This window comes from Agelaius phoeniceus, chromosome 7, assembly GCF_051311805.1.
Source record: "Agelaius phoeniceus isolate bAgePho1 chromosome 7, bAgePho1.hap1, whole genome shotgun sequence".
Lineage (NCBI taxonomy): Eukaryota > Metazoa > Chordata > Aves > Passeriformes > Icteridae > Agelaius > Agelaius phoeniceus.
The window spans coordinates 30,182,392-30,206,003 of NC_135271.1; the positions used below are offsets into that span (position 1 = coordinate 30,182,392).

The 23,612-nt window shown below is 40.5% G+C and overlaps 1 protein-coding gene across 2 annotated transcripts in view; it reads right to left on the reverse strand.

The window, feature by feature from the left end:
- Window positions 1–23,612, reverse strand: part of MAP3K20 (mitogen-activated protein kinase kinase kinase 20) — a 90,432-nt gene that overhangs the window by 21,051 nt on the left and 45,769 nt on the right. The window contains exons 9-13 of one of the 2 annotated variants that reach the window (XM_054636021.2): window positions 18,344–18,450; window positions 12,215–12,350; window positions 1,502–1,546; window positions 563–593; window positions 305–444 (exon numbers count right to left, since the gene is read on the reverse strand). In XM_054636021.2, the coding sequence (XP_054491996.1) occupies window positions 305–444; window positions 563–593; window positions 1,502–1,546; window positions 12,215–12,350; window positions 18,344–18,450 (459 nt within the window). Of the gene's footprint in view, window positions 1–304; window positions 445–562; window positions 594–1,501; window positions 1,547–2,998; window positions 8,030–12,214; window positions 12,351–18,343; window positions 18,451–23,612 lie in introns of those variants that run through there. The other variant, XM_054636022.2, reaches the window with a different exon arrangement.

The window sequence follows — 23,612 nt, forward strand, 5'->3', positions numbered from 1 at the left end:
GCTTTTCTGCTGGGAGAATGGCCCTCCTAGGTGAAGCTGCAGCAGTACTGCTATCAAGCTCACAAGAAAACTAAGAACTACAGAGAAGTGTAAAGACCACAGCACATTTTCATGCCTCATAAAATGCTCAGGTTACTTTGAGTTCTAGATCCATATGAAGCTATAATTCTGTTTATTTTAGATACCAAATATGTTCTCTATTTAGCTTTGTAAACTTTTTTGCTGCTAATACTACTGAAACTCCATAGACTCTGTAATACTCACACTATAACCTACTGCACCATTCAATATATGCTGATAATACCTTCAAATGGATGATGTGTCCTCTGGAAACAATTCCCATGTCCTTTAAATCCTCTTCTTCTAGAAGAAGCAATTGCTTCCCAGTGATATGATGTTCCTTAAACAAGCTAGCATAGACACTCATTTCACCAGAAGCATCGCCTTAAGATAAAAGAGGTTATTCAGAAATCCACATGGCACTTTATTGGAGGGGGGAAAATGAACAAATGTATATTAGTTCATAAATGTGAGCGTGAAAGGACGTGTGAATAGCTTTTACCTTTTCTAGTAAGTTGTTGCATCCAGAAAAACTGCAAAAAAGAAGAATCAATCTTGAAGTTCAAATTATCAAAGTCTTGTATTACAGTTATTTGGAGTTCACAAGTAATTATCCTTTTTAGAACAAAATTTAAAAATATTTCTCACTTTGGGATAAAGGACTCAGGATTCACCAATGCAAGTGATTACTTCTATTTAGCTTTTCCAAACTGCCTTCCATTTTGCACCCACCTTTCTCAGTTTATGGTCATGAAGAACTGAAATGACCAAAGCAACTGAGAAATGTCATGTGCTAAAAGGGCTGAAGTGAAGGAGCCAGGGCTTTTATGGATTTTACACTGGCTTTCCAGACAGTCCTTTGGTAAATGTCAGCCAAACAACCCCATGATGCATAAGACACAAAGGCAGTGCTTGATAGGACATTAAAATCATTTTGACACATCACTGTGTCAGAGATAAATCACTAATCTGTCTTGTTTAGACTTTTAACTGAATAAAAAAGTATAAAGTACTCAATGCCATTATTTTATATCAAAGAGAGGTTGCACACCCCCTAAAAAGCTCTAAACGTTTTTTCAGATAATTGCCATCCAGGTGGCACACAGTGGGATAAAACCTTTGAACTCATTTTGTCATGTCCAGGGTTGGGTCATTGGGCACTTCCACATTCCTTGAATGAGGACCCAGGAATGCTCTCCTGACTGCTGGCAGTTCCCAGCTCCCACTATTTTCTGGACACTGGAGAATGTGGCTGTTTTATGAAGGTAACTCAAATTTACTCCTGGTCATTTTCAAGCTTTTCTGGGACACAAGCTTTACCAAACAGCAGTAAGATCTCACCTAGATGTTCAGATCCAGCCTTCCCGCCCACCACGCCCGCTGTAATTTGTCAGAGAGCTCCAGCATCAGGACCCTGGCCACATTAACATAGAATACTCACCACATCTTCCTCGGTCCATGCACAAATATCAAAGGAGGGCAGCAACTGTGTGAGAGATACGAATTGAAAAGAAAACCATCCGACCATTTTTCTCCCCTCCACCCAAATTTTACTCTGGTAGCTGATACCATTCTGCTCCTTTTTCCCTGCAAAGGACTTAAGCTGCAACTCATACTGATGTACTAAACCACTGCATTCACACTGATTGTGGGCTGGCTCCAACAGCATGTTGGCAGTGTTAAATCGATCCTGTTCCTCTCCGCAGATAAAATTACCAGCAGATCTCCAACAAAAACAACTTAAGAAGCAAAAGTAAACCTTCTGATGGCAAGGGACTCTATCTGCCTCTCCTCTTGGTTCTGACACTACAGGAAGGCTTTTGCTATGGCTTTGTTCTGCAATGAAAATAATGCTGGGATTATGACTCCCTCCCAAATGATGGGTATTTTCTGCAAAAGGAAGGAAAACTTTCACTGGACAGCAGTGAAAACAGAATTTGGAGTCTGGTCACTGCAGCCTGTCTTCCCACCCATGTACAGACAAGTCTCTCTTGGTTTCTGCCACTGCTTTGTAACAACTCCTGTAAGGCTGGAGGAGTGCAGCACTTCCCAGCCTCCTCCTACACTTTGTTGGATGCAAGATGATGTTAGCTCTTGAAGCACTAGGAAACCACGGAGGAATGGCTGCATTAAACAAAATTCTGGGATGATGTGAAAACTGACAGAGGAGAAGACGTCACTGTAACAGTGATTGCCATTTTTATACTCATTCAAATATATGGTATCCAAAGTGTCATCTTCTTGGCATTTTTATTCAGCTTAAAGGATTACCATTAATTATAGATTTGTATTTGGACAGTCAGTGTCTCCCAGAAGCTCAATATCATGATGTAGTTGCAGACTTTTTGATGTAGATAACAGTGATTTATGGGAGACTCAGCTCAATTACCCCCGACCCCCCATGGCTTTGTCACCTCCTTCAGAGAACCCTGCCACCCCCAGGGTCCCCAGACCCCACCCACAAGCCAAGCATGTCCCCCGGGCATCCCAGCACCTCCAGCTGCACACTAAGTGACCTGCAGCCCGGGCAGAACACTGTGGGACAAAAGTAGTGCTGGGGGCAACACTAAAGGACAAGGAAGGGCAAGTGGCAATCATGAACCCCCTCAGGAGGCTGAGTTGTGCCTTTTGTAGGTACTTAGAGTCAAACTGGCTGGTGCTGCAGCAGCAGCCTGGTAAAATGATTTGTACAACTGAATAATTTACTGCAGAAGTCCAATAACGCGTTTTTAGATGTACAGTGGGTTTTTTTCTGCTTTCTTCTGGTTTAAATACAACCAGTGGCAGAATAGTTCTGTATTATTTATCTTTTTTTTTTCTTCTTAATGGGAGAATAAAGGAGAAATGTCACACAGTTAGTAACAGAAAAGTGACTTAAACCAGTAGACAATAAGGAACCTCTTGGAACTCCAGCATTTTACACAGTCACACAAATGCATAAAATTTACTGTCAAAATGTTTATTGCAAAATAGAAGTTTGGAACAAAAGAGAAGCAAGGGAAAAGTTCACACCAAAAGAAAGTTTATGACACCAATTGAGGAAATTGAATACATTGTATGATTTCTTTTTGTTTGTTTGCTTTGGTTTTACACTGGAAAATCAAATCCACAGTGTGAATAAAACAAGACATGGTATGTCAAGTGCAATAAAGAGAATAACTGACACTGCAAGATTTTACCACACACAAGTGTAACATTGCATGTTCCACACAAATGATATATTCAGTTTACAGCACAAGAGTCTTGGCATAGGCATTGCGCTCAGCTTTGCTTTTTCAGAAGGGAAAATGAATTTTTCTAACACTGTGAAAATATTTTCTATTCGAATTCCATCAGTTCAAACCTGAAGTGTAAGTAGCATCGACTCCTACTATTCAGTACAAAACTTCTTCAGTAGTGCAAAAGCAAGAAATGCAGTGGACTATATCTGACTTTAAAAGGCATATGAGTATTTAGCACACAATATAAAATGTTAAAAGAAAATAATTGGTTCTACAGTTTTAAAATTAAATCTTCACACATCAGAAATCTCTGTGCAGATTTTACAGTGTACACTAAGTTGAAGCCTGGGGGAAAGGGGAAAGGTCTCTCCTCCAGATTCCTACCAGTGCATTTTAAGGGCTGTGAAAATTACTAAATGAACTTACTTTTTCTACCTGAACATTCTAACTAGGACTGTAGTTAAAACCTCTGTCAAGTCAGAGGTCTTATTAAAAACCTGTAAAAGCTGCCTGATTACAGATAAAGGAAGTACACCACTAAAGACACACAGTAACACTGCTCAGTACTTAACAGCTATATGCACACTACAGATCTATTGCTACTGCTGAGAGCAATACCCATCATTACTGCCTCAGATATTTTAACTCAGAATAAACACTTTAAAACCCAGAAGGAAAGGGAATCAACATCTAAGAAAAGCTCTGGAATGATAAGCAAATGACAAGCCATGAACATGACTGTGTGACAAGAGGCCACGCCAGACCTCACCTCCAGAAAGCCCTTCCAGTCCAGAGGGGACAAGCTCCACGTCAGGGAGCACACAATGGCTGGCAATGCAGCACACCCACACCGTACCCTAAGGCACTTGCTACTCCAAGAAATTAGTGATGACATTGTCACAAAAATGACTACATCAAAAGTTTTCCTTCTTTAAGTCCCATTCCCATATTTTTTCACCACTGCTAAAGAAAAGGAGTTGGGAGTTGGACATCCTGTCTTGGTCCCAGCTGACCATTAAGCAAGCCAAAAGTCGATCCTCCCAATTCTTCTCTGAGGCCATTTACCCACCTAAGTTCATGTCTGCAGTACAGCAGCCTAGTAAATATGCCAAGTTCAGGCCTGGTTCTTACCTTTCCCCTCCATCAAATGCAGTGATATTATTTTACCACAAATACCTTCAGGCTTTATGGAAGACAGAGGAAACTGGAACCCAAAAGGCCTGGCAGGGCCTAGTGAGCTGAGAGGTGTACAAGGCACAGGAAGGCTTTTGGTGGTTTGTTCTGGCTTTGGCCCAGAGCAGCCAGAGAAATCCCTTCTGGGTTTGGCTAATGCTTGCATTAGCTGACACACGATGTGGCTCTGGACTGCTGTGGAGATTTGTATAACCTGATGATGAGACAGGTAGAAGATGGACTTGGATACACTGCAGAGCAAAATCAGGTGTGGAAGATGAAATAGTCTGCCCTCCTCCAACCACCATACCTGTCCACCTGAGCCATTTTCAAAGCCTTTATCTAGTGAGAAGCATTTCAGAGGCAGAAACAACACAGCTTGATTCTCACATATGGTAACTGGCTTGCAAACTGGAGACACCTGGTGTGAAACTCATCACAGGAAAGTAAAAATGCAATTAATACCACTGCTTTTTTAGTAAGCACAGCCAATATCCTAAGTCTAATACCATATCTCAACTGCATCAGAAGAGTTTGTCACATTATCACCTTATCTACAATTCAGAGGTCACCTTTGCTACTTTAAATGCATGAGGAAGTTTTAGAAGAGCTTAAACTTTTCCTTAATATTGTTTAATTTGCTTTGAGAAACAACATGGGGAAAAAAGGCAAAGGGGAAAAAATCCATCTTGCTTCATTAAAAAACACTGAAACAAGTAGGTAGAAATTACTACAAGCATGTTACCACATTCTGATGATATTTGCTGATATAGGTTACACACCTGGGTAAGCACAAAACCTTGAAGACAGACTTAAACCTTGTGATGTTGCAACTATGAAAATCTGTGTCATACTACTTAAAAACTATTTTTATTTCTGTAAAGATTAAGGAGGTAATTTACAAATTCACTTAAAACCCACACAAACATAAATGTGCATGAAGTGCTCTAAGATTGTCAAACACCAAAAAAGTGCAAAATATCAGTGCTAGGAACAGATTTTTTTGGGTTTTTGAATTAGAAATGCACTGAAACAAATTTTGTTTTCAGTTGTACATCCCTACACTGCTTATGTGGTACAGTAATTTATGCACAATGATACACACCTTAAGATCTAAAGTGCACATATTACATTACACAAATCCATCACAATTTTGCTGAGTGCAAAGTGGCAGTTACAAAAATAGTATCATTGCAGTGGGTGTTAGCAGACGTAGACTTACAAAAATAGTACAAATCTATACTGGAAAAGGCTATTTGTTCTTACTTCCATTTCATTATTCACCCTTCCAAGTCACTTTTTCTCCCTAAAATCAGGTTTCTTTGATGGACCTAAGAAGCCATCCCCACGTGAGCCAAGAGAGTTTCTCCTTGGGATACTCTGAACATTCACTGCATCATTTAAATGATAATTTCATGATGAGAATAGCTTCCAGATACAAGAGGAAAGTTCAAGTCAAGAGGTTTGGGAGTGTCTGGAAGAGGGTTAAATGACATCCTGCAGGAACTATGATCCCATGCAGAGCGAATGGAGCAGGCCAGCCTGAGCACAGCACTTGTGCCTTGCAGGTGACTGGATCAGCGCTGACACTTAAGGATAAAACAATTCTTTCTTTCTCACAACCCAAAGAGGTGCCCACTCTAGAAAAACTTCTTCAAAGAACTTTGTTTTGTTGAGTGAATAGGAAATGATTTCAAGCCTGCTGTTATCTAATGTATCCATTTTTCTCTAAGCTATCCACAAAACACCATAATATACAGGTTAGAGCTGTGTAACAGGCAAGCCTATAATTAAAGAAGCCACTTAAAAACACAAGTTTTATAAAAGAAACCCTTCCAGTAATTGAGAATGGAATTTTGATGGCTTATTCCCACTACTGCTGAACTACACAGTAACATTTTTCTTTTGAAATGCTGCCCTTCTTCCTTGGCAAATATTTTACAACATCTTCCTTTCTAACCTGCATCTGTGTTCGCACTGGTTTCCCTCCCTCCTTCTGCATCACCACTAAAGGGGTCATCAGGAGAAACATCCTCACTGCTCTCAACATAAGTGCCTGGCAGGCAATTATTGCAGCAGATTGTTAGACACTGAGTTTTATGGTAAGCTGTAACAGCAGTGACAATACTTTAAAAGTAATGTAGCTGCAAAAAACAGTTATGCAGAGTCTAGTAAATATTCCCAACATTACTGCCAGATTCTACTATGGAGAATTTCACACAAGCCACAGTAGTAGGGCCCAAGCTGAAATGTGACAGTGGCTTCTCTTTGTCCTTTCCCAAGGATGGCACACGCTGCTTAGCAGATACAACAGAATCAAAATTTACAAACACCAATTTTTGCTCTCAGGTACAAGAATAAGTCCATCAAAGTTAATGAGGCTTCATGGATTCACATCAACATAACTGAAAATTAGCTTCTAGATCACAATATCTGATAATAGATGCAGAGGTCTGATTGCAGTTTACTTTGCTAGAGTGAATTATATACACATGCACATACACGTGAGGGGGAAAAAAAAGAGCATTTATAGAAATCATCTACTAATAGGGATTATCTGAGTTCTGCTGCTATTCCATTTTTAAACTATATATTTAACTAACCCCTCTCTTCCTTCCCAAGCTTCTCTGTTCCTAGAAACGTATTTGTGACTTCCCACAATGCTGCCTTGAAAACGGCTTTAAATTAAGAAGCACAGCAAACCCCTTCACTGCAACAGGAAGAAAGAATGGATGTAGAAAATAGCAAATCTGAAAGTACAAGCATATGCATATGACCGACAATTAAAGGGGTAAGGGAAATGACAAAAAACACAAAAGAAAAATTTGAAGGACATTAATGGCATTAATGGCATTGAAGTTTCTCCCAGTGTTTCCGGATCTTAAATTTATCAAGCCATAGTTTCTGTAATCAGGCACTAGGAATTATAGATATAATCATGAAATAATAAAAATCTCAATTAGTTTGGAAAGTTTAGTTCTAAATTTCATCAAAGCAGAAATAAGTCAGCACAATTGAAACAGAAACAACATATCTTTCAACATACAAATACGCTCAGCCTGGTAAATATTTTTTTTGTTGGTGTTTGTTTGCTTTTTGTTCTTTTACAGGATTTAAACAGACCAAACTGACAGGATTCTTGTTCTAAAACTTTATTGTTTTGCTTTGCTAAAACGATTTCAGGGTTAACTCTACAACTTATTTCATTCGCTGCTATCATCTGTGTCATCAAAATCATCATCATCATCATCATCGTCATCTGACCAGTCGAATTCACTGAAACCCAAAGCCATGTTGATTTTCTTCCCTTTTCTCATAGAGGTGGTTTTAGAAGAATTCTTTTTGGCTTGCATGTTTATCTGCATTCCAGAATGCAGGACAGATCCTGCTTTGTTCAGAGAGAAGATATCCCCAAAGCCCGTCATCATCAAGGCCTTCAGGCTTTGGTTCATGCCAGCTACCTCCCCGTTACTTGTTGCTGTGATCTGACATGACATCTCTGCACTGTTTGACTCCTCTGTTTTAGATTCAAAGTAAGACTCCTGAGACATTCTTGCAGCAAGAGGTAAGAAAAACTATTTAAAAGGAGGAAAGGACAGAGCAAAAGTGAAAGTTAGAACCAATTTAAAAATCAAGGAAAAAGACACCACCAGATTAGTCAGCAATCAACAGAGAGCATACGATTAGTGAATCTAAACATGGAGGTCAAGTAAGAATTCATTAAAACAGATAGCATCCTTCTGGGGTCATTGTTCTTAAACCAAAATCACTGAGTGGCATGGCAAGAACCACAGGCAACAGAGCTTTCATGACAAAAGAAGGTTCAAACTCTTCAATCCTTCATTTTGTATGGCACAAAACAGAATATGACATTTCCCAACCAGGTGGACTGGTTCCAAGGCAATTGGAGCTGCTTAATTCAACCTTTTAGGATTGAAGAATAAATTGGGTTAAGACCAGAGAAGCCAAACAAGCTCTGCAGTTTGATGCAGAAGCAGCAGCCCCTAAATATCAGAAATGAAAGCAGCAGCAGACTGGCTTTGAGTGTGTGCTCAAAAGGAGAGAAAGGGTCACCCTGCAACAGCCACAATCAGAAATAAGTCTCTCACCAATGCAAAGGACAGGAGAACTGGCCTCCAGCCTGCACCAGCACCACACCTCCAGAAGCCATCCCAGGGACAAGCAGGCAGGGGAAGAGGGGTGGTTTTGGTCAGCTTGTCAGCTTCTTCAGCTTTTTTTTTTTTTCTTTAGTGGTATCAAGAGACATCTGTCAATTGCTTGTACATCATATTAATTTCCGCTAATCTTCACCTACAGATAATGGCATTCTCCTGACCCAGTCTGTTTGTAGTAACAAATGAAATATGCCCTCTTCAGGTTAATGATTAATGCCTCTTCAGAGTGGCTAGGCTAGTAACCTCTGTGACATGTTTGCCTGTGCTTTACAGGGAATAAAAACGCAGGAGTTTCACCCTAAATTAAACTATTGCTTGTCTTGGAGTGCCAAACTGAGTCACTACTAAAACAACAGCAAAGGAGCTGTGTGGTGCACTAGCATCTGCACTAGCATTTCTTTCCAAAGCATTTGTAAAACTACCTACCCAAAATTCATGGTTTTCATATATTTTTTAACCTAATCAGAAAGTGACTGAAGAGTCAATGGCAGTTGATCAAAACAAGTTACAGGGGTGATTATGGTGATGCCCTGCTTTTGTAACACAAGAGGCTTCACAGCCAGGGTTGCTCAAAGAGTGCCCATTTCTTGGTAAAACCACTTACATTGCCTAATTTTCTATCATTAAAAAAGACAGCATCTGTCTTCTGTTCCACTTGAGCTTTCCCTACTTACAAAGACTTACTATTTGCATTGTGGTTAAGTAAAGTTAGTGATCAGGGTTTAAGAAAGAAAAATAAAAATAAGAAGTTGGCATGATGGGGTGCCCTAAATAGCCTTCATGCATCCTACTGCTAGGTGATGAAAGAACCTGCAGCTAAGCTTCTGTACACCTGGCTCTACAAAAACCTCCAGCTACACCATCAACAGTGTGCTAGTTGGATCAAGCTCTTCCTGATAAAAAGAAGGAATCTTTCAAAAACAAGACCTAGCACACACACTTCATTGCCAGGTAGTTATAGTTACTTTAGATCCATAGAAGAGCATCTCCGACATGGGAAGAATTCCCAACAAAAATCAACAAAGCTGCAAATCAGCTCTCCACTGAAACACCTTTCTGGGTCATTGACTGTTCAATGTCTGAGAGTGGGTAAGCTGTGAATGGCTCATTTTGCAAGTTATAATCACATTACTTCCTCCATATTTTGCCATCTCGTTATCTGGAGAATTTAAAGAGTTTGTTGGGATGGGACATGCCTTCAGTGACACACCGCATATGATGACTATCAGAAGAGACCCTTAGAAATGGCTAGGATCCACCAGTCTCTCTAAGTTCCATGGTTAAATGACCACCTGCAGGTACAGGGCATCACAGGTGATATATGGATTTCAAGTCCTGTTCACCGTCTTCCTCTAATAAGTTGTTCATCTTAGCTACATCCACTACCATCGCAAAGTCAAATCTTCTTTCAAGAGAAGTCTCCCATTCCATGGCAGCTATGGATATAATTAACTCCACCAAAATGCTCCTGATTCCCTTGTGCTAGAGGCTTTTGGAGATGCACACAAAGGAATTTGCAGAGATCAGACTCAAAGGAGCTTGTTGTATAAGATGCAGCAGAAAAAGGGTCAAAACAAGAGCAGGGAGAAAATGCACAGAAGCATTTCTAAATATTGGCCTCATCCTTCCCTCATACTGAAGCGTGTGAAGCTATACTTTACTCATTGGAGCAGAAGCAGCCTGCCACTCAGAGTTACCTATCACGCAGGATGAAGCTTCTACCAATCCTACAACACTGGAGAATCAAGTGGCAGAGACAGCTTCACTGTTCTCCTGTCACTTGGTTTAAGTTTCTACTCCTGCACACCACTGCTGGCCTCTGGTCTTTGCTGAAGAGACAAGTGAAAAGGTGACTGCAGAACACACAGCAGGGACAAAAGTACCAGCTAAGATACTATGAGGCCTAGTTTTGGCTAAGAACCAGGTTTATGCCTAGTGGGAACTCTAAGATGTGTCACAGCTCTAGCTGCCATATCTTTACTCCTGCTTTTATAGTCAAGGTAGTTTAAAGTCAAGCACTGCAACTCCCTGTTGTAACCCTCTAGTTTGATGCTGCTGAGCAGACACTGCTTGACCTAATGGAGGAAGATAGATGCTTGACTCCCAAGGATTACAGCTTGCAAACAGAATGCCCAAAGATATTTTGAAAATGACTTACAGCTATGAATTTACAATATAGTTGTATGTGTAACCAGTGCTACGAAAAACCCCAATCCTGCTTGAATAAGCCCTTTTTTTGCCAGTATATCAAATTTTTTCCAATAAAATGGCTCTTTAAAAAATACGTTCTGTGTAAGTTCACTTAAGATGTATGGAAAAAACAAACCTGTATTTGTCTATTAGAAGAAATTGCACCTAAATGCAATAGGACAGTTGGGTTAATGCTATGCAGAAAGACAGTTCATGCTTAGCACAATAGGCCTTAGCACAATGCTTTATTCTTGCAGCAATGCCAGCTCTAAGTGAAAAGTACAAGTCATAAGCAAGTACAGCATAAAAAAACCCTAGGGCCTTGCTGGTGAAAAGGTTTGCTCATTAAGGCTGTGTCTCATGCTGTGCTCAGGATAGAGGATGGCCCACAGCTCAGTTACTGGAATATGGCAAGTGTTAAAGCAGGTATAGAGATATCTACTGAAAACACACAGACTCTGCACATAGGAAAACATTTATCCTCCGTGATTTCATTGCTGCATGTTTGCAGCTGGAACATAAATGCAACTTCATTCAAAGAACAGCAATAAGCTATGCCTTAAAAACAAGTCATATGTAAATGGGTCTGGCTGGAATCAAGGTTATTAGTAGGATAAAATTGTGCATAAGAAAAATCAAATGCTACTGCAATCTCAATTTGGTATTTGTCTTAGCTAGTGCTTTAAAAAGAAGGAGGTATCACAGTAATTTTTTTAGCAACTCTGTTGTAATGTCTTGCCATGCATTAACCCTGTGGTCCTCCCTCTGCCAATCAGTGGTTGAAGAGCATAGTATTTCATCAAGAAATTCAAGATAATGCAAGGAAGTTTTTTGTTCAATTTACTAATAGAAATGTGAGAATTCTACCAGCTGGTAACTGGCCAGTCAAAGTTATGTTAATTATAATTATGAACAAAACCTTAAATTAATACTTCGAATTTTGACCCCCTTTTCACAGAATGGGAATTTGCTACTTCTCAAAGAAAAAGAACAGAATCAAAAAAATCTGCATAAGTTTCATGACATGCCTTCTGGAAGATACAAATTATTCTTACATTTAAGACCAAATCCTGCACCCCATAAAGTCTACAACTTTCTAGTTGAAAAAAGAATTTATTGCATGTAAACAATTTTTAAAGCTGAGAACTCTAAATAAATCAATGGACACTACTTAAAATGCCCATGTCACAATATGAACTATCAGTAATATGTTGTACCTAATGTATTAGGTGAAATTTTAAAAAAATATTGTAATCTAGAGTGATACAATAAAATTGGCCCAGAGGAACAACTAAAAACAGGAGCACTACTTCCTTAGTATGTCTTGAGATTTATATAGACAAAGCTCCAAATCCTTCTGACACAAGATGAAAGGTTGAATTATTGTCTACTTACAGGAGTATTTGATTGTTCAGTTAACTTCTGCTCCCACATCTTCAAACGTCTCTCCCGTTCCTTTAGTTCCTGCTCTTTAAAGCTCAGATCACGCTCCAGTTTCTTTAGTCTCTCTAAGGTTGCCTCAATTTCACATCTGCACGGAGACAATTTGTTACGTCTTGTCTTTTCCTGACAGATATAAATTGTTCATAATTCCCACTTGAATGTTAATTAAATGTGAAAGGCTGAAAAGTACAATACTAACTCAAGCAGTTCATTTAATTACCAAATGCAAAGTCTTTCACGGCTTTAGGAAGAAAGGGTAATGTTTGTACATCGGACCATAATACCTTCAGTTGAAGAAAAATAACATTTAAAAGAGTAAAATACCATATAACAAAAACATTTTTAAAATGAAAATGCCTTCTTTCCCCCCAACATCATGAAACATGATCTGATCCATAAAGATAAGAACTGGTAATGGGACAAGCATTAACAATACAATACAGGCAGTCCAAGAAGTCCATTTGTCTGGGTTTATAACTTGACTATTAATACTATTGGACTTACAATCAAAATGCACAGAAGCATTTTGTGGGGGAATGTTTTCCCCACTTACCTTTCTGTTTCTTTAGGTGAAGATACAAAAGCAAAAATGCAAACTGTGATATGAGCCAGCCCTGCAAATGGTTACAAATACAAGCTTCTCAAGTTTGGAACAGTTGTGAAAAGGATTCGGTTGGCTTCCCTCCAGTTCTCACCATACTTGCAAAGTTATGAAAAGTAGGAAAGGCAGGAAATAAAGGCAGTACTCTAAGGAAGTTGCAGATACCATATGTATTTGGTTTCACTGCACGTACCTCCCTTAACAAAGTAGTTTCCTTTGACATACTTCCTGATGGATGGTGTATTTTAAACACATGAACTGAACTGCTCTTGGAAAAGAGTTTAACAAGTTTTGCACTACACAAATACACAGAAGGTGAACAACAATTCTGTCACCAAATTCAGACATATATTTTGCTTGTGGGGTAAGAAAAGAAAAATCTCCTATTAGTATTAGAGGTTGTACTTGCACTTAACATTTCTGTGCCTGTTTGGGAGACTGTGCACTGTATCCTGACAGTTGTGGGAAGAGTCAATCACAGTGTTTCGTTTTTCTCCTTGAAAAAGTGAGCTCCTAAGAAGACAAGAAATCCTAAAGAGAGCTCCAAAGATAGCTATTTGGACTCTGCAAGGTTAAATATTCTGCTCAAACTTCCACATTATTTTACTTGTGTTAACACGCTGTGAACAAAATATGTTCCTTCTCATGTTTTAAAAAAGAAAGTAGAAGGACTAACAGAGTTAGCTGTCATTTCTGTTTGGGGTGGAGAAAGAGTTTACTTGTTTCTGTAAATCTCCTGTCCTGGCATGGAATGATTAAACTCTTCTCCACTAAAACAGTTCAGCCTCTCAATGTGGGAAAATAGCATACCCAAAGAGTCTAAGCAAATAAAATAACATAAATATTATTTTATCATATAAGTATTATTAGTTCTATGAATTTCTCATTTTGATAAGAAATCTGTCAGAGAGCATTGCTTAAAAAGTACAGTGAAAGGATTCAGAGCTCGAATAACCAGAAAACCCTACTGCAAACTTTACCACCATGCTTAATTCTACTGCAGAAATCAGCCACCTGGGGGCAAAGGCATTTATCACACTTGAGTCCTGCTGAGTGAGCTGTTCTATGTGGTGGTCAGAACAAATGCCCCTCATAATTATCATGCTTCAGATTTCAAGAAAAATTCTCTATCATATTTAGGCATGCATAAATTAAGACTGATCCCTGTGCTAGGTAGAAAGTGGTCAGACATCATAATAAAGAGACAACAAGGGAACAAACTAAAAGGCACTGGACCAAAGATCAGAAAGTGACTCATCCCCAGACACCCATATCCCTCATAAACCCCTTCTGTCAGGTAAAACACATACTATGCTATCTACTGTGGAAACTACAGAGCAATTTGAGGGCAGTTGCAAGCACTGCTTTTCTTAGTTTGTCTCTCATCATCACTGCTACTTACATACAACTCTATAATTTTTTAAATATGTAAATTACATTCTCTTTTAAAATAATATTATGCGCTAGGGGAGTCCTGGTAACAATAGTTTTCTCTGTGTCAAAAGTCTATTTTGTACTGTAATTATCTCTCTTCATTAGACAGAAACTTCTCTTAAAATAAAAGGTTAGTCTGCAAAAACAGTTGTATTCTGAAAAATAATTCCACTGCATAATGAAATTGTGTAATTAAAGAGAAAGCTACTGTACATTGCCCAGTTAATGAGTCTTACTCCATAAATGAAGCAGCTTGAAACATTATACATGGTAGGACATGTGGATTTGTTTGCTTCTGTAGTTCTGCAGTGTGAGTTTACTGGTTTTTCTAGAATAGTTTCATTCTGTGACACTGAAGAACAAATACTAATACATTATTAAAAATGATAATGATATTCACAGATTAAAAACAATGACTGGCATTTCTTTATATGTCTTGAATTGCTACTAATACACTAATGTAAGTATCACTAATAAACTGTTTTAATCATTGGAGCAGCCACTCGTGGGGAGAGGATGGAAGGAGAGATGCAGTTAGTATATATGACTAAATGCAGACAAATGGGATCTCTCACTGAATTGCAACATCATTACTTCTACACTAATTTTTTTTGACTGTAATACAAGTGACTTGAGAAAGGGCTCCAAAAAGATCACAGAATATGAACTTAAACATACGGCCTATGCAACTAGACCTATGCAACTCAGGCATAAGGTAGTGCCCCTATTTTATTAATAATAAAAACGTGCTGAACATGTGTGGAACAGTTAGGAAAAAAGACACTGAATTATTTTAGGGAAATACAGAACAAGCAGATCATAATGTGATATTAATATAAAAATGAATACCAGAAAATGTTGCAAATAAGACTGCATTATATAGATAAGTCAAAGCATCGTTTGTGTTGTCAACTCCAGCAGTCATGTATAGACTCAGCCCACTCTCAGTTTTCATGCCAGCCAGTCAGTGGTACTGAAGACTCCAGTTACTTGCTGTTGCAGCTACAATTTTGGCATGTCTATATAAAAAGGACCTCAGCTTGCCTTTTTTTAAGAGTGGGGAAAAACACAATCCTTTTTGTCTGAGCTTTGCTTTGCTTTGGTAAGTGCAGCATCCTTGTGAAAGCGCAGTATCTGGATCATTAATTCAGAGGTCTCTCAAAGGAACAAGCATAATTTTTGCTTGTCCCAAACCCACCCTTCTCTGGCGCTCTGATATCCAGGCTTCATTAATATTCCCTATTTTGTGGTAATACATCTCATACTTTCCTTACTGCTGGTTTCACTATCTCTTTGCAAATCACTATGGGATAAAAAACCATGGGAAAAAAATCAGTAAAAGCAAAGCTTTTTCAATACAGAAGTTAAAATACATTAAACTAATGTGCAGTTGTTTTAAGTTGACTTAAGTCTCTTTTAGTTTATCCTTTGGGATCACTTTATGCATCTTTTATCTATTTCAGGTGGCAATTTTTTTGCATACTTTCTGTTTATTTGGCTAAGCATTCATGAAAGCTTCCATACAGACACGGCTTTCACATCAGGGCAGGAAGCTGTTACCAGAATTTGGATAGGAGAGCACCCCTCCAGCTTCCAAACAAGTGCCCACATGATTTGTGCTCTTTCTGAACGTTGTGTTTTCATTTCAGCTCAATTCAAAAATCATCTTTGCTTTCAGGCAAATCATGTCCCATCTTGAATTTTTATTTTCTCTCTCATATTTCCTGGTCTCTAAGCCATTTATTCTTCCACAAAAAATGTCACTTTTTTTTTAACACAAGTCTTCATGGTAAGAAGTTTTTTCATTACTTGATAGTACCAAAGAGCTCTTTGTTGCTACACGGCATTTCATTAACACCTTTTCAGACATTCCTCATCTGAGGAATTTAGCAACAAATGTTCAAGAAATACTTGGGCCACTTGAGTCACACTTCAAGAAATAAACTGATAAAGTAAAACAATGTTGGTTGCCAAATGTCAGTTAGTACAGCTTTTATTTTGCTATATTGGCAAGATGTAAGTAGTTATTAGCTTTTCTTAAAGGCAACTGAGTACCTGCTCATCCTTTAAATATTTTTATTATAAGAAACCCCTCACTAGCGTGTACTTTCTGTCCAATCATCATTGCTCTATCTGCTGGCAAACCCACGATACGATGCTCAGAGTCTGCATAAACAACGGTGCCATGCAGTTGGGGTACTTTAAACACTGCCCGGAGCGCTCAGCACTGGGCTCCGGGCGCAGGGCCCAGCGGTGCCCGCAGCAGCAGCAGCAGCACGGGGCAGGGCCCAGCGGTGCCCGCAGCAGCAGCAGCAGCACGGGGCAGGGCCCAGCGGTGCCCGCAGCAGCAGCAGCAGCAGCAGCACGGGGCAGGGCCCAGCGGTGCCCGCAGCAGCAGCAGCACGGGGCAGGGCCCAGCGGTGCCCGCAGCAGCAGCACGGGGCACGGCCCAGCGGTGCCCGCAGCAGCAGCAGCAGCACGGGGCAGGGCCCAGCCGTGCCCGCAGCAGCAGCAGCAGCACGGGGCAGGGCCCAGCGGTGCCCGCAGCAGCAGCACGGGGCAGGGCCCAGCGGTGCCCGCAGCAGCAGCAGCAGCACGGGGCAGGGCCCAGCCGTGCCCGCAGCAGCAGCGCAGCGGATCAGGGCCCAGCGGTGCCCGCAGCAGCAGCGCAGCGGATCAGGGCCCAGCGGTGCCCGCAGCAGCAGCGCAGCCGATCAGGGCCCAGCGGTGCCAGCAGCAGCAGCACGGGGCAGGGCCCAGCCGTGCCCGCAGCAGCAGCGGCAGTAGCAGTGCGGAGCAGGGCCCAGCAGTGCCAGCAGCAGCAGCACGGGGCAGGGCCCAGCGGGCCCGGGGGCGCTGCGGGGCGGCCCCGCGGGCGGCGCAGTGCGGCGCTGCAGCCAGCAGATGGCGCGCAGCCCCCGCCGCCCGGCCGGGCCCGGGGCCGCCGGCGGCGCGGCCGAGCCGGGGCGGGCCCGGGCCGGGCTATTTATACCCCGCCGTGTGACCGGGGGCGTCCCAGCGACAGCTCAGTTTTTCCACTCGCCCCGTTTAAAATCTACGTCTTGCTTTTCCTTGGAAGGCAGCGGAAGAAACGCGGGATTGCCGGGCTTGACACAAGCCCCATCCTCCACCCCGTCCCGGTTTCTTCGATGCAGGGAATCTTTTGGTATTTGTGCTCCCTGCTTATTCGGCATAGAGCCAACGCTTCTTAATATAGAGCGAGGCACGATCATCTGCAAAAATCATCTCCCTGTGCAGATCTGTTTTCAATAGTCCATCTCAAACAGAAGGCTGTACTGGGAAGCAGCAAGTTTTCTAACCCACAAATAAGCTTCAGGAACAGGTTTTTGAAGTTTTGGCACATTCCAAAAAAGAGGCAGAAAGCCTTACTGCAAAACTGTAATGTAATGAAATTGTCTCAAATCTCATTTCCATTTCTAATCACTTATGAATAACAATTAAAATCAGCAATAGCTAAAATCATATGCTCAAGCAATGCTGGAACACTGTAAAAAATGGGACTGGCATGGGCATGTGCTGGATGTGTGAACACACAGCTGACAAAGGAGAGAACACATAAAAAATGGTAGAGTGCATTCAAGTGAGCACAAATAGAAGCCTGACTTGGAAGGTAGGGTTTTTAGGCCCCTTATCCTTCTTTAGTTTTAATATTAACATCACAGATACACTTTCTATGAAAATGGCATTAAACCTATATTTATCTGGGTTCTTTTGCCCCCACACTATTGACTGAAACCTTATAATTGGTTTTAAGATGTGAATCACAAAACCATAAATATCATGATGCCTAAACCACTGTAATAATAAATATAGGGTACAGCTAAGTGCATTGGCTCCTAATACAAGTTTCGCAACATTCTGGGCATTCCTGAAAAACAACAAGGTAAGTTATGTTCTAAAAATACTTCAAGCACACATATTTTCTACCAGTACATCATTGGACTCTGATGTCTTTCTGAAAAAAACCACTCATGCCATTTCAATGTAAAACTTCATCATATCATCTTGGGAGGAAGGAAACTTACCTCCACTCTGCCTTGTTATGCAGGAATGAGTTACACTGGTCTGGAAGGTTGCTGTCATTTGACATAGATTCCAGGATTGAAATAATCTGCTTGAAAGATGGTCTTTTCTGAAGAAAAAAGAAAACCAAAACAGAGCATTTGCATTCATATAAAAACTACTAGAACTATCTGCAGGAAATTTTCAACTGAAACCCCACAATTAAAAGGAATTGCCACACTTCTTTCTGACCACAGCATCCTACAAGAGGACTGTAAATCTGTAAATGGTTTCTTTTTGTTCTTCCATTAAAGGAAAGTTTGAGAAGAGTTGCACAGGCTAGTAAGACTCAAGCCTTAGCTTAGTCTGCCATGTCTGCTAGTAAAACAGGATTAATAAACATTAGAATCATCAATCATCTAGATTCTTAATTTGAAAGAATATTTTTTCTCAAGCTAAGAGAGAAAATGCTTCCAAATAGAGAAAGCTGGACCATCAGCAACTGGTAATTATACAGATGGCCTTTTACAGGTATTAATATAAACTCTGGTGTGTGAACAAGCCATTTAGCTGCCTATCAAAAACAGGTTTCTGGCTGCAGTTCCCCTCTTGCAGAGGAGATACTTTCAGAAAAACTCTCACTTAGCTACTTCAGGAGCAGCCAGGGAAGAAGTGAAGATTGAGGTTAGGGAAGGATGTCTTGCCTGGCAGCTAAGCTCATGTTAGTGGACTCTGTGCTTTTCTGTCCTGGGCTCATTTACTGAACTTTGTTCCAGGGCTCTCCATCCAAGACCCATTGTGCTCACAAGTCAGAAAGACCAGGTAAAATTTCTCTGGTTTTTTTTTTTTTTTTTCCACTTTTCCCTTAGTCCCAAAGGGAAGCTATGAAGTAGGATAATAACTGAAAACTGAAAAAGCCAGTTAAATGTGTTTCTTGAAAGAGCACTGACTCTGTTAGTCTGTTTGACAGACCCCAGACAAGGTTGAGACAAAAGGTTGAAACAAAATGTAGATACATAATAAGGGGATGATGCACATTCTCTCTCTACTGTGCCTTTAATTATACCATTTCTGCTAAAATTACAGATGCCGCAATTAAAACGTGCATTTTAATTTGGGAGCACAAAAACAATTAGGAACAATGCTGAGGTGTCTCTCTTGGGAAGATCCAAGTGATTTCCACATTATAAAAGACAGACAATTTCTTTATTTTAAATGTCAAACAGCATGAAAAAGTGTCAAATGCATAACAAAAAGAGAGACAAGCTCTCTTATACTGTAATGCTGCACTCTTCGGCTGTAACTGGAGGCTTTGTCTGTCGTTTTTTGGTCCACCTCCATGATTTCAGGCAATGGGCAGTTCAGTGAGCTACACACATTTTCTTTGCCACAGACATGCTTGTCCCAGCACAAGTGCTTATGCAATTTGCTCCCCAGCCCAGCATGCAGAGAGGGGCAGACAGGGCACACAGAGCTCACAGCAACAGGTACCAGTTAAGCAGCCGCACATTGCCTGCACTGGTGACACAGTCCCTTGTATGGAAACCCAGCAGGGTCACCCTGCCTTTACAGGGGCTGGAGAGGCAGCTGTCCTCCCCTCCACATCCATGATGGTGCTGGACTTGCCACAGCTGAGCAGATCCTCTGAACACACCCTGGGAAGAGCCCAAACTTTCTGGTCAGGAGTGGGCTGCACTGGGGGCACAGAGCACAAAATCCATCCCTGGTACCATCACCACTGACTCCAGTGTAGTTTTGGGGCAGAAGAACCTTTGACCAGCCTTCACACCTTTTTTGCTCCTATGGCTGCATCTCTTGTGACCACACCAGTGGATGTGAACTGTTGAAGGGATTCAAGGGCCTCCCAAATGGTGAGGAAGCTGCCATACAGGAGATGGCGGCTCCCTGAAATTACCAGGGTACTGCAACTGCTACGCATTGTCCCACAGACTGGCAGGTACATAATGTGCCTATACAAAACAAATTCGATTTTCAGGAAGACACCAAGGACAAACATTCCCATGCTGCATTATCTACAGTATTTTATGGACTATTCAGGATAATTTACAAAACACATCTATGAGTTTGGCTTGCTCCTTTTTTCTCAGGTGTTTAGAGGAAAGTATAGGGCAGGGCTGACACTAAGTGAGCACTGTTAGCTCTACTATCAGGCTTGCCTGGAGTAACCAGAGTGGAGACAATGACAGAGAACAGGGCTTTTACTAAGGGCAGGCAAAAGGATCAACCAACTGATTTGGGAGAAGCAGCAACAATCATGTGATGGGTCCTGCACTACAGGCAAAGGGGCTGCAGAGTTGGTGCAACTGGAGCTGGAACAAATGCAGACAGAGTCACACAGTAATGTCAAAGTACTGTACATCTCTGGCTGTGCAAATTCTGTAAACAGCCAGCAGTTACCCTGCCAGCTTTGAAGCAGCCAGATTTACAGGCAGCAGCTTTGCATGGAGACAAACCTGACAGGAAGGCACAAGCCTACACTGTCACATGGGTTTTGATGGTTTTTTGCCCCTAGGAAAGGATAATTTCAGATTTAATAAATGCACTCTAAATGCAGAGTGATACCTTGGCTAAAACTGGCAAGAAGTGATTTGGGAAACTGGGAACCTGATCTGAGAAACTCAAAAAAAAAAAAAAAATCTTTTCAGTTGGTAACTGCTTAGCACTTTCTAGAAAGCCCTTGTAAGGGATTCTTAAAATATCAAGGCATGAGTCGCCTTTGAAAACTGTTTCCCTTTATATCTGTGATGTCTCATACTGAAACCTTTAAAATATATGCCCCTCTAGAAATAATTCTGGCTAATGTTTTCATTGTTTCCTTCCACTCAGTATTTCTTACTGAATAGATCTCCATAAAACCAGGATATTTAATCCATATGTCTTTCATTTTTTGTTTCTTCTCTGTTCCCAGATTTCTGATTTCCATTAAAATACTCTGTAATTTATAAACATCTTTGATGTGGAAAGAAACTGAAGTAACAGATGAAATGAGAAAGAATTATTCACCTACAACTCAAAAGCAAGTAACCCCAGTAAACAAAGACATCAGTGATGAGCAACCTTGTTTCTACAATTACCTAATACCCAAGCAAAAGCAACTTGTTCAGTAGAAATTTTAATGTGTGAACTGTTTGTTTCAACTAGCAGTTTAAACTGCATAAAGACTACCATTCCAAGTATCATGTGGAGCACTACAGATATTTTTCTCCATGTGTGAAGAAATCCTTAAGAATTCAAAGCAATATTAATAACAATGTCTGAAGAAATTATGGTGTGAGCAGTGTCTGACACGCCAGCTGCTCTGCAGCAGCTCTCCAAGTGTATTCCTTAGCCCCACCATAAATGTATATCCCTCATTTCTCAGGGGTAAGCCACCAAAAGTTACCCCATGAATTCTGTGGGCTAGAAGTATGCACCTTAGCAACTGCTTTTGAGCAGCTGACATACTCAAGCTCACCCCTGCTTGACCTTCAGTAACTTGTTCATGCATCAATGATCTGATTTTCTAAAGCTAATCCTGGCAAAAAGGGAACGCTACACAGAGCAGTATTTCAGAGGAGCGTGCTCCATCTTTTGGCTCAAGCAGGCCACACAGCCCTTTATCAAAGCACTTGGAGAGCTGTAAGTAGCGACCCTTTCCCAGCACGTGACTGAATAAGTCAGTCACATGTCCAAATTGTGACCACAGATTACTCCATTTCAGTCATGTGAACAAAGCTGTAATTGCCTAACAGAAGAAGAGCTGCACAAAAAAACTAGCTAAGAGCAGACTGTCAGAAAAACCCCATCTCACATGAGATTCATAGTTTGCATGACTTCTGGGAACAATGTCCCCAGGAACCAGCCCAGACCCAGATAAATCACTCTATCAGACAGAACTCAGCCTGATGGTTAAGCATCATTCTTTTACAACATGCAGATCCCTCCCTCTCCTTGAGAAACAGCAACAGTCTTTTGGACACTTATGGATGTGGCTCAAACAAGGCAAAGTGAGCTGATCTAGTATGTGACAATTACAGAAAAGAAGCTCCAATAATTCTTATTCTGAGGCCTTTGGTAGTGATGCTGACACTTGGAAGCAGTTAGTAAAGATAAGCAGTCGGCACTGGAGGTCCTCTTCAGTAATTACTGACCTAGAACTTAAGCAGCCTACTTGTAGATTCAAAAACTTGAAGCATTTTTCTCCCCTCTCCCCCCTCTGTGGGGAGGATACAAGGAATTATTAAAAGAATGGCAATTATATGTGTGTTCATGTGGAAAACACATGTCGTTGGAGCTCAGTCTTCCAGATCCATTCTGCAGGAAAGCAACTTCTTGCTTTTAAAAGAGAGACCAAGAATGCATATTTCCTTTCTCATATTATTCCTCTATGGCTACTCTTTGGTGATAAATTCTAATTTAGAGCACCTATATGCTTTCATTTGTCTTGGAATTAATCTTGGTCTCCTTGAAGTAGTTGCTAACTTTCTCCTGAGTTTAAAGAAATTAAGTTCTTCCTGGTGCCTTGACTTGAGAAAAAGAGCACAATTTCCTTTGCTTAACTATTCTTCAATGTCTCAAATATTTTCATAGGCAAAGGAAATAGATGTTAATCCATCCTTGGTACTAAAGCTAGTATGCCCAAAGGCTCTTTTCAGCCAGTTTTATGTACAATAGGATGGTCACAAAGTCCATTTAAAGAAGGTAACTCTCATAATCTACACAAGCTTTTACTGTCTAAATACTTATTCAATCCCTTCCTTGTAACAGCAGATTAATAGTAACAATGGTGCAGCTCTTTTAACTTTTTATTCTGTTTTCATGGTTAAACAGCACTGCTATTATCATATTATTACAGTACAGTCATTATAAAGCTCACTATTCAAGCCCTAAGGGAACAGATTAGGAAAGGTTTAATGTTAATTTAGAATGTGTTGCTGCTGTTCCTACCCATGTTTTATGGATTAATTTATTCTTTACTTATACTTGTGTTTTCAACACCAGTAGGGCACAGAAGTGGACCTTGAAATTTGTATTTTATAACGTGATGCTCACATACATCCAAGTATTAACCTTTGAAAGCAAATATAAAACCCACAATTTTTCCACTTGCTCCAAAATGGCCACATTTTTGCCATCTTACCATATTCCCTGTTATTGTCTTTAGTAGTTACAAAGTTAGCAGTATAGTAACTCTTGGTTAAAAGGAAGAGAGAGAGTTATTTAGGTATAAATATATAAACTTACTAAAAAAAACAAAGACAGTCCTGGGTATCATTGTCAAGAAATATGTCA